Consider the following 12,951-nt stretch of genomic DNA (forward strand, 5'->3'; position numbering starts at 1 on the left):
CTCATTATCACTGAAATCTTGTGTCCAGGACAGTGTCTAGTAGATATAAAAACCCAGTAAAAATAAAAGACCCCAACAAATCTTGTTCATCATATACCGCAAATAACATTCTCAGATAGAATGCAGTGAGACAAAATTAGGCATTCATAAATAAATTTTAAGGTTTAAAAATCAGGGTAACCACCAGATGTCACTAGAGTACCAATAGTTTTACTAATGTGTCCTTAACTCCCCTTTTAGGCTTCTTGATAGACAGATGTCCTAGGACTGAGCTGCCCAGTCTAGTGTGTTCACTTGGGAAATGCAGGTTCCAGAGAGGTCACTGTCCTTTCCTAATAGCTAGAAACTGGTTTAACTGTGGCTAACTCAATTTCTTGCCTCTCTCCCATGTTGCTTTATATCACAACTACAGGGACCAAATCTCCTTTATATCCACCACGCTATTGCATGCAAATAGTATCAGCTCTTGGAGGGAGGTAGCAAGGGAAGTCTATGAAGTGCACAGCCTCTGCCCCCAAGCTGTGCAGGAAGCCTCTAAGTAACCATTTAGAGGAGGAGCCAACCAAGCTCCCTGAAGGAACCAAGAGAGTCCCTTGAAGAGATACTGACTGCAGAAATGTGTTAATTTTTGAAAAGGAAAATCTATTAGAAGCAGACCACAGAGTAAGTAGTTTGACAGCCCACTGGTAAAAGAGGCTGTAGGTGCCCTTGAAAGGAAGGGAAGGAGTGGACATCTGTTGCCTTTGTATGCTCAGCTAGGACTCTCCCCTTCTTGGACCAGCATCTTAGTCTCCTTCAGGGCCTCACCCTTCCCGTGCTTCTCCACTATGTGGTTGAAGCAGGACTGACTCAGCATTGATTTCAGGGCTGGGAAAATGAGTCATACGTGGCCACAGTGATTAATTCAGGGATGGTGTGTGGGGACAAAGTCTTGGCTTGCTTCTCTAGCAAGTTCAGGCCAAAAAGTGGTTTAATAAAGTCTCTCAAGTAGCTCACAGAAGATCTAGGTGAACCAGAGTTAGGTTTAGAACTTCAGAATTTTTCCAGAGAAGCCAAAGTGTTGCTGCTTCTGGACCATGTTCCATAGTGTGGAACACATGGCATAGGACTGCTGATGCCAAGTACCACACATCAGAGGCTCTGCCAATGTCTACAGCACACGACTGGACCCCGGCTACTAGGGAAGTGGACAGAAAACGTCTGCCTTCTTCCTTGAATAGGTGGCATCACAATTCCCCTTCGATAGTAAGAGTTTTTCAAAATTAAATGACCCCAAACCATGACAAATATACCCACGAAAGAAGAACATGACCCATGCTGAGGCGATGAGAGCCAACCCTGGGACTCTGGCTGCATCAGTTGGAGAGTTCCTATTCCTCTGGGGTTATGTATGTGGTTAGAATGTAAGCCTGCATCTTCTGGTGGCATCTGTGCCATGACATGAGAATCTGCCTGAGCATGAGGTCAATACAGAAGAAAACAGAGTCAAGATGGAAAACTAAAGTATTGGATGCAGCTGTCCCAGAAGCCAGATACCAGTGCACTTTCCAATGCCATGAACCAAGACATGCTTTTTCCTTTTCTTACACTGGCATTGTTAGGTTTTGATTACTTGCAACCAAGATTCCTGACCACAGCAAGGGTCTCTCAGGATTTCTGTGCCCCTGGGCTAGCTGCTGCATATCTATTCCACTGTGACTGGGATGGCAGAGGCCACTCCCCACTCTAAGTGGCAAGAAGATCCTCTATCTAATGCCTCTCATAACTCCCCATCACTTTTAGGGAAAATCTAAAAAGTGTAGCCAGGTGGCCAGCCTAGGTCCTTAGAGAACTGAACCCTCCTCCCAGCCGAGTTCCAGATTCTGCTACCCCAACAACCCAACAGCACCAAATTGCTCACAGATTTTTAACATTTTGTGTTGTTTCATGCCTTCCTCACTTTAGTCATGGTGTCCTCTGGGCCTTGAAGATCTTAAAATTACTCACTCCTCACCTCTCATCTCCTCCCATATTTGTCTCCCATGCTTGTCTCTAAAACTTTCATCGAACTTCTAAAACAAAGCTTGGGCACCACCTCCTCCAAGAAGCCTTCCATGGAGACATAGGTACGTGAGATGACAATGGACTTATACTAAGTGCAAAGCGGCCTTCAGAGCAAACTAGAGAGTGAATCTAGTGGTATGCAGAGAGCAAGTCCTGAGAATAACAGGTCACATTTTAGCCTAGCACTTAAGATGTTTATGTCAAAATTAAAAATGAAACATAACAGAGTAGAAATTAAACCTGTTGCTTTCTATTCGCTAGAATAAATAACAATAGACTCAATAATTGATTGTTTAGAATTGTAGGTGTCACTCACGTTTAACAAAGTCATCCCAGTTTTTTCTATAGTTGAAGTCCAGATAGACATCTGTAAGCAGACCCGGTGGGCAATCCTCCAGAACGCCAAAGGCCTTATACTCGTAATGTCCACTTGGCTGTAAAAACAGAACAGGCAGACACAATGTATTGATTCCCACGTTGCGACTACACAGCATATGAAAAAACAGCTGTCCATGCAGCACCACTATTGAGTACCTCCTCTATGGTCTTGGTGACACAAAGGTGAAAAAGCAGATGAGAATCCTGCTCTCATGGGTCTTATATTTGGCCTTAGGCATCAGTGGTGGTGACAGCTACATGCTATCTGGGTAATGTAAGTAGGATAAAAGAGGGTTCTGTGATAAATGGGGCCTGGGTTTGGGGGGCAGGGGTTCAATACTATCAGGTGATCAGGAAATGCCTCTCTGAGGGATAATATTTACAGAATGGTTTCTTCTAGATATTAGAAGGAGCCAGCCATGGGAAGAAGAGTAAACTCCATTCCTGTTGGGAGAGGGCCCTCAGGTTGATGGACTGGCTTACTCACAGAACAGAAACAGAACAGAAAGTCAGGGCTCCAGAGAACTGTGATGGGGGAGAGCTGTAGGAGCTGAGGTCAGGGGCAGGGGGCAGGCCTAAAGTGCTTTGTAAACCAGGGTAAAAGTGAAAGGATTTTATTCTAACTGCTATGGAAAACCAGTGGATGACTTTAAATAGGGGAATTACTTTTAAAAAGTTGGTTCTTACTGCTTGATAGAAAATAGATGACAAGGGAGCAAGGAGATGGGTTAGAAGGCCAGCGCAACGGTCTTGATGAGATGTTGGTGATTGAACAGGAAGGTAACAACACTGATAGGGAGAAGTCAGTGATTTAGGGACACATGCTGACCGACTGGCTATGGGGACAGAGAAAGCAAAGAATTGAGGATAATTCTTATAACATTTGCTTAAGCAACCAGGTAGATGGGAGATCCATTTTCCAGGATAGAGAAAACTTGCAGAGGAAGTGATTTGTGGTCTGTGGAGTAACTAAGAGTTCAACCCTGGACAAGTTGATTTTGAGATACTTGTTAAATATCCTAGTGGCAGCGGGGGAGTTGTGTAGGCAGCTAGCATTCAGGGTTCAGACTACCATTCTAGAGATCCACAGGGTAAAAGCCTAACACACTCTTTTACCAATTCCATGACAGAATTTTTCAACAACTGCTTCTTTTTTCTATTAAAAAAAGAAAAAAAGAAATATGTGTATAAAAGAACAAAAAGGGAAAGAACACCCGTTTTAAATCATGCTAGTCCCTTTCATTCAGTAAAAGACCATGTCTAGATTCCTAAGTACAACAGGTTGCTCTTGTTTTCACGTTAAGCTGTGTCTTCTTCTGTGAGAGTTCTGGGCTGAAGTTGGCAGCACTACACAGTTCACTCTCTGTACAATGGCAGCTAACAATTCATGACCCTCACCTTGCCTAAAGGCTCCTTTGTGAAGACTAAACCAATGGCTCTTAGATTTAATTTCAGTGCAAAGCAGACAAACAAAAACACAAAAATTAAGCTTTTAGATGCACTCATACTTCCAGGTGCTAATGCAGTGTTTTCTGCAAAGTGAACACAAATGAACCCATCTTCTTAAACACTGTTCCAGGGACTTACGGGAAGTCAAGGGATAAACATGGAGGATCTTTCCAGAGATCCTGAGGCTGACTCAGGTGGTATAAACCAGAGATAAGCACATCCCAGTTTAGGAATCTCAGATGTATGTGAAAGTACCTGGTAGGAAATGGAAGGTAGAATTGAAACTGATTTCGTAAGGATGTTTCAGCTCTAAAAGTATGTGGCTTTATACCAAGGGTTTCCAGCCAGCAAATGACAAACTTGTAAGTCTGACCCCCTTACATACTGTGCCATGGATGCCCCACAGGAAGGGCAGGACCAGGGAGAAACATCTCCTTCCCTCCTGTCCCCTCCCCCAAGCTCACAGATAGGAAGAGAGCAAGGGATTGTACACACCACACATCTACACCCACAGACATTTTAATCAGCTTTGGGAGAGAGACAATTAGCTTCTGTTCAGGAGTAGTGGGTCCCCATTTTCTACACACACTGAGCAAAAGGGATAATTATGTATAGAGATAATGACCTCCCCAACTCCACATGAGTTAGCTTTGGTTATCTGGATGAATTAAGACAAACTGTTTCCTAGAACTGGTTACCTTCCCTCCTGAATGTAGCTTTAGCTGTTAGTGAGCTCAGTCCTGTAACATCAAAAGAATACAGAAAGCCCTCTAGGAAGAGAAAAATAGAATAATGTGACAATTTTTTCTTCCCTCTGGGAAGAGAAAAACAGAACAATAGAAATAGCCAAGAATGAACTATTGTGGAAATTTCATTTAAACACTCCTTTTGTGGCAGGACTGAGAAATGCCAGAATTCTAGAGAAACAAAATGGTCAGTGACATCTTTCCTAGTCTATCAATAAAATATTCAAGTGCTGAAATTCTTGGATCAAGGCATGGTTTCACCCATCATTTAAGATGCTCTCAGCAAACAAACTTACATTATTATTATGTCTTTCAAGACTTAAAGTGTATTTTTATAATTACAAACAAAATTAGAAAATGCTAAAAATAGGAAAGTAAATTAAAATGGCATGTAACCCCCCAATCCACAAATACCTAATAATAATATTTGACATATTTCTTTTAAGCAAATAAATACTTTTATGTAGTATAAAATGTGATTCATTTGATATAAACAGCTCGTGTTCTTATTTCCAACAATATTATTTTGAAGTTATGGAGAGATCATACCTAATCAAATTATTCTTATGTCATTCCTATGTCCATATATTTTTACAATTATAAATATTGCTGGAACAATTATTCCATATAGACAGCTTGGTCCATAATTTTTTCATTAGAGAAGCAGGAAGCTTTATTAGAGATAAATTTTAAAGTAAAGGACATTAACACTTTAAGGCTCTTTATACTTTTTATAAACTTTTAAGAAGGTTTTTTACCACTTTATACTGTTACTAGTAGCAAAGGAGCATCTCACCAGGACTGGTTACCATTGTTTGTACAAACAATTTAATAGGAAAAAGCATAAATCTTAGTTTTATTTGGGCAATGTTTTTATTATTGATATGTAAGTCTCTTTCAAATTAGAGATATAATCACTGTGTAACATTTGCTGCAGATATGTGTCCAAATGTACTAACATTTCAATAAACAACTCCAAACAAGTTTACTCAAGAGGTCCTTGGCTTTTCCTGACGCTCCTCCAGAAAACCACTTCTAAGAATGTATCAATATCTTTATCTAAAGTAAAACACACTGCATACTTTTCTAATGCTCAATTTATAGGATATTTAACTTCTTACACTTCAGAGAGTAAAATAAATATTCAGTGGTGGAGAATCAGTCAATGTTATATCAGTCAATACAATTCCCAGAAGACACAGAAAATTTGTTATAGCATATACTCTCTTTCTTGTTAAGAGAACCCCTACAGCCTTGCGGGTAGTTAATAACTTTCCTGGTCTCTTATGCAGATAGAGGTGACAATATGATACCTCCCTCCTATTTTGAATATGGATATGATGCCTGTTGCTGCAGCAGCTATTTTGTGACTACGAGACAACAAACATGAGAAAGCAGAGTAAAAATATTCAAAGAGTTTTATTGACATCATTGATCAGCTAAACCAATGCCAGCAACTACTGACCTCTGCACTACTTGTTAGGTGAGAAAAATAAACCTCTCTTAATTTAAGACATTGTTAATCCAGATTTCTGTTACTTGAAGCTAATAGTAACCCTAATTTTTATAAGTGGTTCTTACTGACAGTTAATTTTACTTGAGCCCTGTGATCCTGGAAAATAGTAAAGGTTAAGAAACTCCCCACACCCTCTGTGTTCCAAAAAACAGCTTACAACAACAGAACCACCTTTCCCCCTATGACTTGTATGAGACTCCCACACACACACCTCTTGTTTACCTATCACAAATCCAGACACAGTGCCTCTAAATTCCCTTTCATTGTCTCATAAAGGATTGGCTAATTTGCTTACCCCACTGATCAATCAGAACAAAATGCTTGTTAACCACACTGGTTAAGCATCTCTCCTTCCTTCAGGCCCCTAAACTTTGGCCCAGCCTCAACCTGAGCCAGAATTCAGTCCCTCCTGAGAATAGACTGGCCTCAGGGTAAGATATTTTCTGTTCTATTCTCCAGTCAGGCCACCTTCATCTCACTTCCCTGCACATGGTTCTAGCCTTGCTGACTCTTCTCTATAAAAGAAAGACCTTTCTGCCTCACTCCTGAGACACTCACAGATCTTACGGTCAAAGCATTCTCCCTATTACAATAACCCCCAACCCTTGGCAAGAATCCTTTTAAACAAAAGTCTCTCCTTACTAAGTTCAGGTTTGGCTTTTATTTGACATTATTCTAAAGTAGAAAACTAGTCACAAAATAGTGCTGACAAGACTTATGAACATTTGCAAGGAAATATGATTATGTGTAAATTCATTAAAATTGCACAGACATACATAAGCATTAGCAGAATGCATTGTCAAGGAAGAGAGGTAAGAGACAATGGGCACTATCAATGGACAATAAGTTGAAGTATATTTAATTCTGCACAGAAATATCTGAAATTCCATACACTCTATTATAGAAAGTACCAGAAAGCAGCCAAGATGGCAGAGTAGAAAGACCATGAGCTAACCTCCTCTTATGTGCATACTAAAATCACAACTATCTGTAGAACAACCATTGATGAAAAAGACTGGAACCTACCCCAAAAGATCTTCTACAGCTAAATACATAAAGAAGGAGCCACAGTGAGCTGGGTAGGAGGGGAGGACTTGCGATATAATCAAATCCCATACTCCCCGTGTGAGCAACATACTAACTGGAGAATAATTACATTGCAAAGTTTCTCCCACAGGAGTGATAGTTCTGAGCCCCATGGCAGGCTCTCCAGCCTGGAGTTCTGGAACTGGGAAAATGAGCCCCAAGAGCATTTGGCTTCGAAGGGCAGTAGAGCTTAGTTATAGGAACCCCACAGGACTAGGGGAAATAGAAATTTCACCCTTAAAGGACCACACAAAATCTCACAGGCACTGGACATAGGGCAAAAACAGTAATTTGATTGGAGCCTGGGCCAGACCTACCTGCCTGTCTTGGAGAGTCTTTTGGAGAGGTGAGGGGCAGCTAAGGCTCACCCTAGGGACAGAGATTCTGGTGTCAGACATACTGGGAAATTTTCAGTTGTCATGAACACGCCTGGAAACTGACATCTTAGATCATTAGCGCCAACACCTGGCCCCACCCCACAGCCTGTAGGCTCCAGGGCTCAGATGCCTCTGGACAAACAAATAAATGGGTGGGGACACAGCTCTGCCCATCAGCAAACAGGCTGCCTAATGACTAAAGAGGCCACGGATACCTCTAGACACAGCCTTAGCAGGGCCCAGCCCACCAGAGGGCCAAGATCTAGCTCCATTCAATAGTGGGCAGGCACCAGTCCCTCCCATCAGGGAGCCTGCACAAGAGTCTAGAGCAGCCTCACCCACCAGGTAGCAGACACCAGAAGTGAGAAAACTATAATCCCATAGCAAAGGCTAGACCCTACCCTGGGACCAGCTAAGCCTTGGCCCTGACCACTAGTAGGCCAATTTAACCTTCTGGAGATACCGAACCCCATACTCAGCCATAACAGGAACTACCCACCCACCCCCAACCACCCCCCAGTGATCTGAAATGAGCTCTGGGATCCCTGGGCCCTGCAGCTAGCCTCTAGGAACCAGCTCTGCCGGCCTGCAGTTCAGTACGAACTACAGGATGTGTCTTCACCTGCAAGTGGATGGACCACAGTCCCAGAATCTTTGAGACACCTATTTGCCCAGCAGAGAGCCAGCACTATCCCAAGGCCCCCCAGGATTCCACAACCAGCCACTTCATGACCAGGCCCCACTAAACAGCAGCCAGCAGCATCTGCACAACCTAGCATCTGACAACCAACTAGAATAGGGGCCAACAAAGCCTTCCAGACAACCTACATATTCAACCCATCACTACAGAAAGAACCCACAGCCCTTTAAGAGGGAAACCATAGAGCATATAGCTTGGGTGACAAGAGTGGAGTGCACTGCTGGAATATATGGGATGTCTCCTACAAAGGGCCACTTCTCCAAGGTCAAGAAATGGAGCTAACCTACCACATGCATAAAAATACAAACAGCAAATTAGACAAGATGAGGCAGCAAAGGAATATGTTCCAGATGAAGGAACAAGATAAAATTCCAGGAGAAGAACTAAGTGACAGGCAATCTATCTGAGAAAGAGTTCTGATCATAAAGGTGATCAAAGAACTCAGAAAGAGAATGGATGCACAGTGAGAAGTTAGTTTTTAATGAAGAGTTAGAAAGTATAAAGAACAACCAAACAGAGAATACAATATCTGAAATGAAAAAGTACACTAGAAGGAATCAACATTAGAATAAATGATTTATAAGAACAGATCAGTGAGCTGGAAGACAGAGTATTGGAAATCACTGCAACTGAACTGAAAATAGAAAAAAGAATTTTAAAAAATGAGGACAGTTGAAGAGACTTCTGAGAAAACATCAAGTGGACTAATATTCACATTATGAGAGTCCCAGAAGGAGAAGAGATAGAGAAAGAGAAAATATTTGAAGAGTCAATAGCTGAAAATCGCCCTCACTTGGAAAGGAAACAGTCACCCATGTCCAGGAAGTGCTGAGTGTCCTATATAGGATTAACTGAAAGAGGAACACACCAAGACACATTGTAATTGACATGACAAAAATTAAAGGTAAAGAGAGAATACTAAAAGCAACAAGGGAAAAGCAATAAACAACATAACAGGGGACTCCCATAAGGCTATCAGCTGATTTTTAAGCAGAAACTCTGCAGGTGAGAAGAGAGTGGCATGGTATATTTAAAGCAATGAAAGGTAAAAACCTACAACCAAGAAATCTCTACTGAGCAAGGCTCTCATTCAAATTTGATGAAGAAATCAAAGCTTTACAGACAACCAAAAGTTAAAAGAATTCAGCATCACCAAAACAGCTTTACTACAAATGTTAAAGGAACTTCTCTAGGTGAAAAAGAAAAGACAATAATTAGAAAAAAGAAAATTACAGAATGAAAATGAAATCATCACACACAAAGCTAGTAGGGAGGTTAAAAGATAAAAGTGGTAAAATTATCTGTATCTGCAATAAGCAGTTAAGGCATACACAAAACAATTATAGATTTAAAATATGATATCAAAAACAGTAATCATGAGGGAAAGAGAGAAAAAATGCACAGTATTTAAAATGCATTTGAAATTAAGAAATTATCAACTTAAAACAATCATGAAAAAAACAATAGCAAAGATCAATAAAACTAAAAGCTGCTTCTTTGAGAAGATAAACAAAATTGATAAACCATTAGCCAGACTTATCAAGAAAAAAAGGGAGAAGATGCAAATCAACAGAATTAGAAATGAAAAAGGAGAAGTAACAACTGACACTGCAGAAATACAAAAGATTATGAGAGAATACTACAAGCAACTATATGCCAATAAATTGGATAACCTGGAAGAAATGATAAAATGGATAAATTCTTAGAGAAGTACAATCCTCCAAGACTGAATGAGGAAGAAATAGAAAATACGAACAGACCAATCACAAGTACAGAAATTGAGACTATGATTAAAAATCTCCCAAAAAACAAAAGCCCAGGGCCAGATGGATTCACAGGCGAATTCTATCAAGCATTTAGAGAAGAGTTAACACCTATCCTTCTCAAACTCTTCCAAAATATTGCAGAAGGCGGAACACTCCCAAACTCATTCTACGAGGCCACCATTACCCTGATACCAAAACCAGGCAAAGATGTCACACAAAAAAGAAAACTACAGACCAATATCACTGATGAATATAGATGCAAAAATCCTCAACAAAATACTAGCCAACAGAATCCAACAACACATTAAAAAGATCATACACCATGATCAAGTGGGATTCATCCCTGGAATGCAAGGATTCTTCAATATACACAAATCAATCAATGTGATACACCATATCAACAAACTGAAGGATAAAAACCATATGATCATCTCAATAGATGCAGAAAAAGCTTTTGACAAAATTCAACATCCATTTGTGATAAAAAGTCTGCAGAAAGCGGGCATAGAAGGAAATTACCTCAACATAATAAAAGCCATATATGACAAACCAACAGCCAACATCGTTCTAAATGGTGAAAAACTGGAAGCATTCCCTCTAAGAACAAGAACAAGACAAGGGTGTCCACTCTCACCATTATTATTCAACATAGTTTTGGCAGTGTTAGCCATAGCAATTAGAGAAGAAAAAGAAATAAAAGGAATCCAAATTGGAAAAGAAGAAGTAAAATTGTCACTCTTTGCAGATGACATGATATTATATATAGAAAACCCTAAAGCAGTTCTAAGAGGGAAGTTTATAGCAATACAGTCGTACGTTAAGAAACAAGAAAATGATCAAATAAACAACCTAACCTTACACCTAAAACAACTAGAGAAAGAAGAACAAAGAAACCCCAAAGTGAGCAGAAGGAAAGAAATCATAAAGATCAGAGCAGAAATAAATGAAAAAGAAAGGAAAGAAACCATAAGAAGCATAAATAAAACTAAAAGCTGGTTCTTTGAGAAGATTAACAAAATTGATAAACCATTAGCCAGACTCATCAAGAAAAAAAGGGAGAAGATGCAAATCAACAGAATTAGAAATGAAAAAGGAGAAGTAACAATGGACACCTCAGAAATACAAAACATCATGAGAGACTACTACAAGCAACTATATGCCAATCAATTGGATAACCTGGAAGAAATGGATATATTCTTAGAAAAATACAATCTTCTAAGACTGAACCAAGAAGAAATAGAAACCATGAACAGACCAATCACAAGTATGGAAATTGAGGCAGTGATTAAAAATCTCCCAACACACAAAAGCCCAGGACCAGATGGGTTCATGGGCGAATTCTATCAAACATTTTGAGAAGAGTTAACACCTATCCTTCTCAAACTCTTCCAAAATATTGCAGAAGGCGGAACACTCCCAAACTCATTCTATGAGGCTACCATTACCCTCATACCAAAACCAGGCAAAGCTGTCACACAAAAAGAAAACTACAGACCAATATCACTGATGAATATAGATGCAAAAATCCTCAACAAAATACTAGCCAACAGAATCCAACAACACATTAAAAAGATCATACACCATGATCAAGTGGGATTCATCCCTGGAATGCAAGGATTCTTCAATATACACAAATCAATCAATGTGATATATCATATCAACAAATTGAAGGATAAAAACCATATGATCATCTCAATAGATGCAGAAAAAGCTTTTGACAAAGTTCAACATCCATTTATGATAAAAGCTCTCCAAAAAATGGGCATAGAAGGAAATTACCTCAACATAATAAAAGCAATATATGAAAAACCAAAAGCCAACATCGTTCTCAATGGAGAAAAACTGGAAGAATTCCCTCTAAGAACAGGAACAAGACAAGGGTGTCCACTCTCACCATTATTATTCAACATAGTTTTGGAAGTTTTAGCCACAGCAATCAGAGAAGAAAAAGAAATAAAAGGAATCCAAATTGGAAAAGAAGAAGTAAAATTGTCATTCTTTGCAGATGACATGATATTATATATAGAAAACCCTAAAGACTCTACCAGAAAACTGCTAGCACTAAGTGATGAGTTTAGTAAAGTAGCAGGATACAAAATTAATGCACAGAAATCTCTTGCATTCCTATACACTAACAACGGAAGAGCAGAAAGAGAAATTAAGGAAACTCTCCCATTCACCATTGCAACCAAAAGAATCAAATACCTAGGAATAAACCTGCCTAAGGAGGCAAAAGATCTGTATGCAGAAAACTTTAAGACACTGATGAAAGAAATCAAAGACGACACAAACAGATGGAGGGATATACCATGTTCCTGGATTGGAAGAATCAACATCGTGAAAATGTCTGTACTACCCAAAGCAATTTACAGATTCAATGAAATCCCGATCAAATTACCAATGGCATTTTTCACAGAACTAGAGCAAGAAATCTTACAATTTGTATGGAAACGCAAAAGACCCCGAATAGCCAAAGCAATCTTGAGAAGGAAAAATGGAGTGGGTGGAATCAGGCTTCCTGACTTCAAACTATACTACAAGGCCATAGTGATCAAGACAGTATGGTACTGGCACAAAAATAGAAAGGAAGATCAATGGAATAGAATAGAGAACTCAGAAGTAAGCCCAAACACATATGGGCACCTTATATTTGACAAAGGAGGCACGAGTATACAATGGAAAAAAGACAGCCTCTTCAATAAGTGGTGCTGGGAAAATTGGACAGCAACATGTAAAAGAATGAAATTAGAACACTTCCTAACACCATACACAAAAATAAACTCAAAATGGATGAAAGACCTACATATAAGGCCAGACACTATAAAACTCCTAGAGGAAAACATAGGCAGAACACTCTAGGACATCCATCAAAGCAAGATCCTTTTTGACC

At 39.7% G+C, this 12,951-nt stretch overlaps 1 protein-coding gene across 1 annotated transcript in view; it reads right to left on the minus strand.

Moving 5' to 3' along the window:
- The window catches only part of LOC130839560 (phosphatidylcholine transfer protein-like), a 35,447-nt gene that overhangs the window by 5,561 nt on the left and 16,935 nt on the right, over nt 1–12,951 (minus strand). The window contains exon 3 of the mRNA XM_057713811.1: nt 2,360–2,477. Within this exon, the coding sequence (XP_057569794.1) occupies nt 2,360–2,477 (118 nt within the window). The remainder of the gene's footprint in view (nt 1–2,359; nt 2,478–12,951) is intronic.

The sequence above is a fragment of the Hippopotamus amphibius genome, chromosome 17 (assembly GCF_030028045.1).
Source record: "Hippopotamus amphibius kiboko isolate mHipAmp2 chromosome 17, mHipAmp2.hap2, whole genome shotgun sequence".
NCBI lineage: Eukaryota > Metazoa > Chordata > Mammalia > Artiodactyla > Hippopotamidae > Hippopotamus > Hippopotamus amphibius.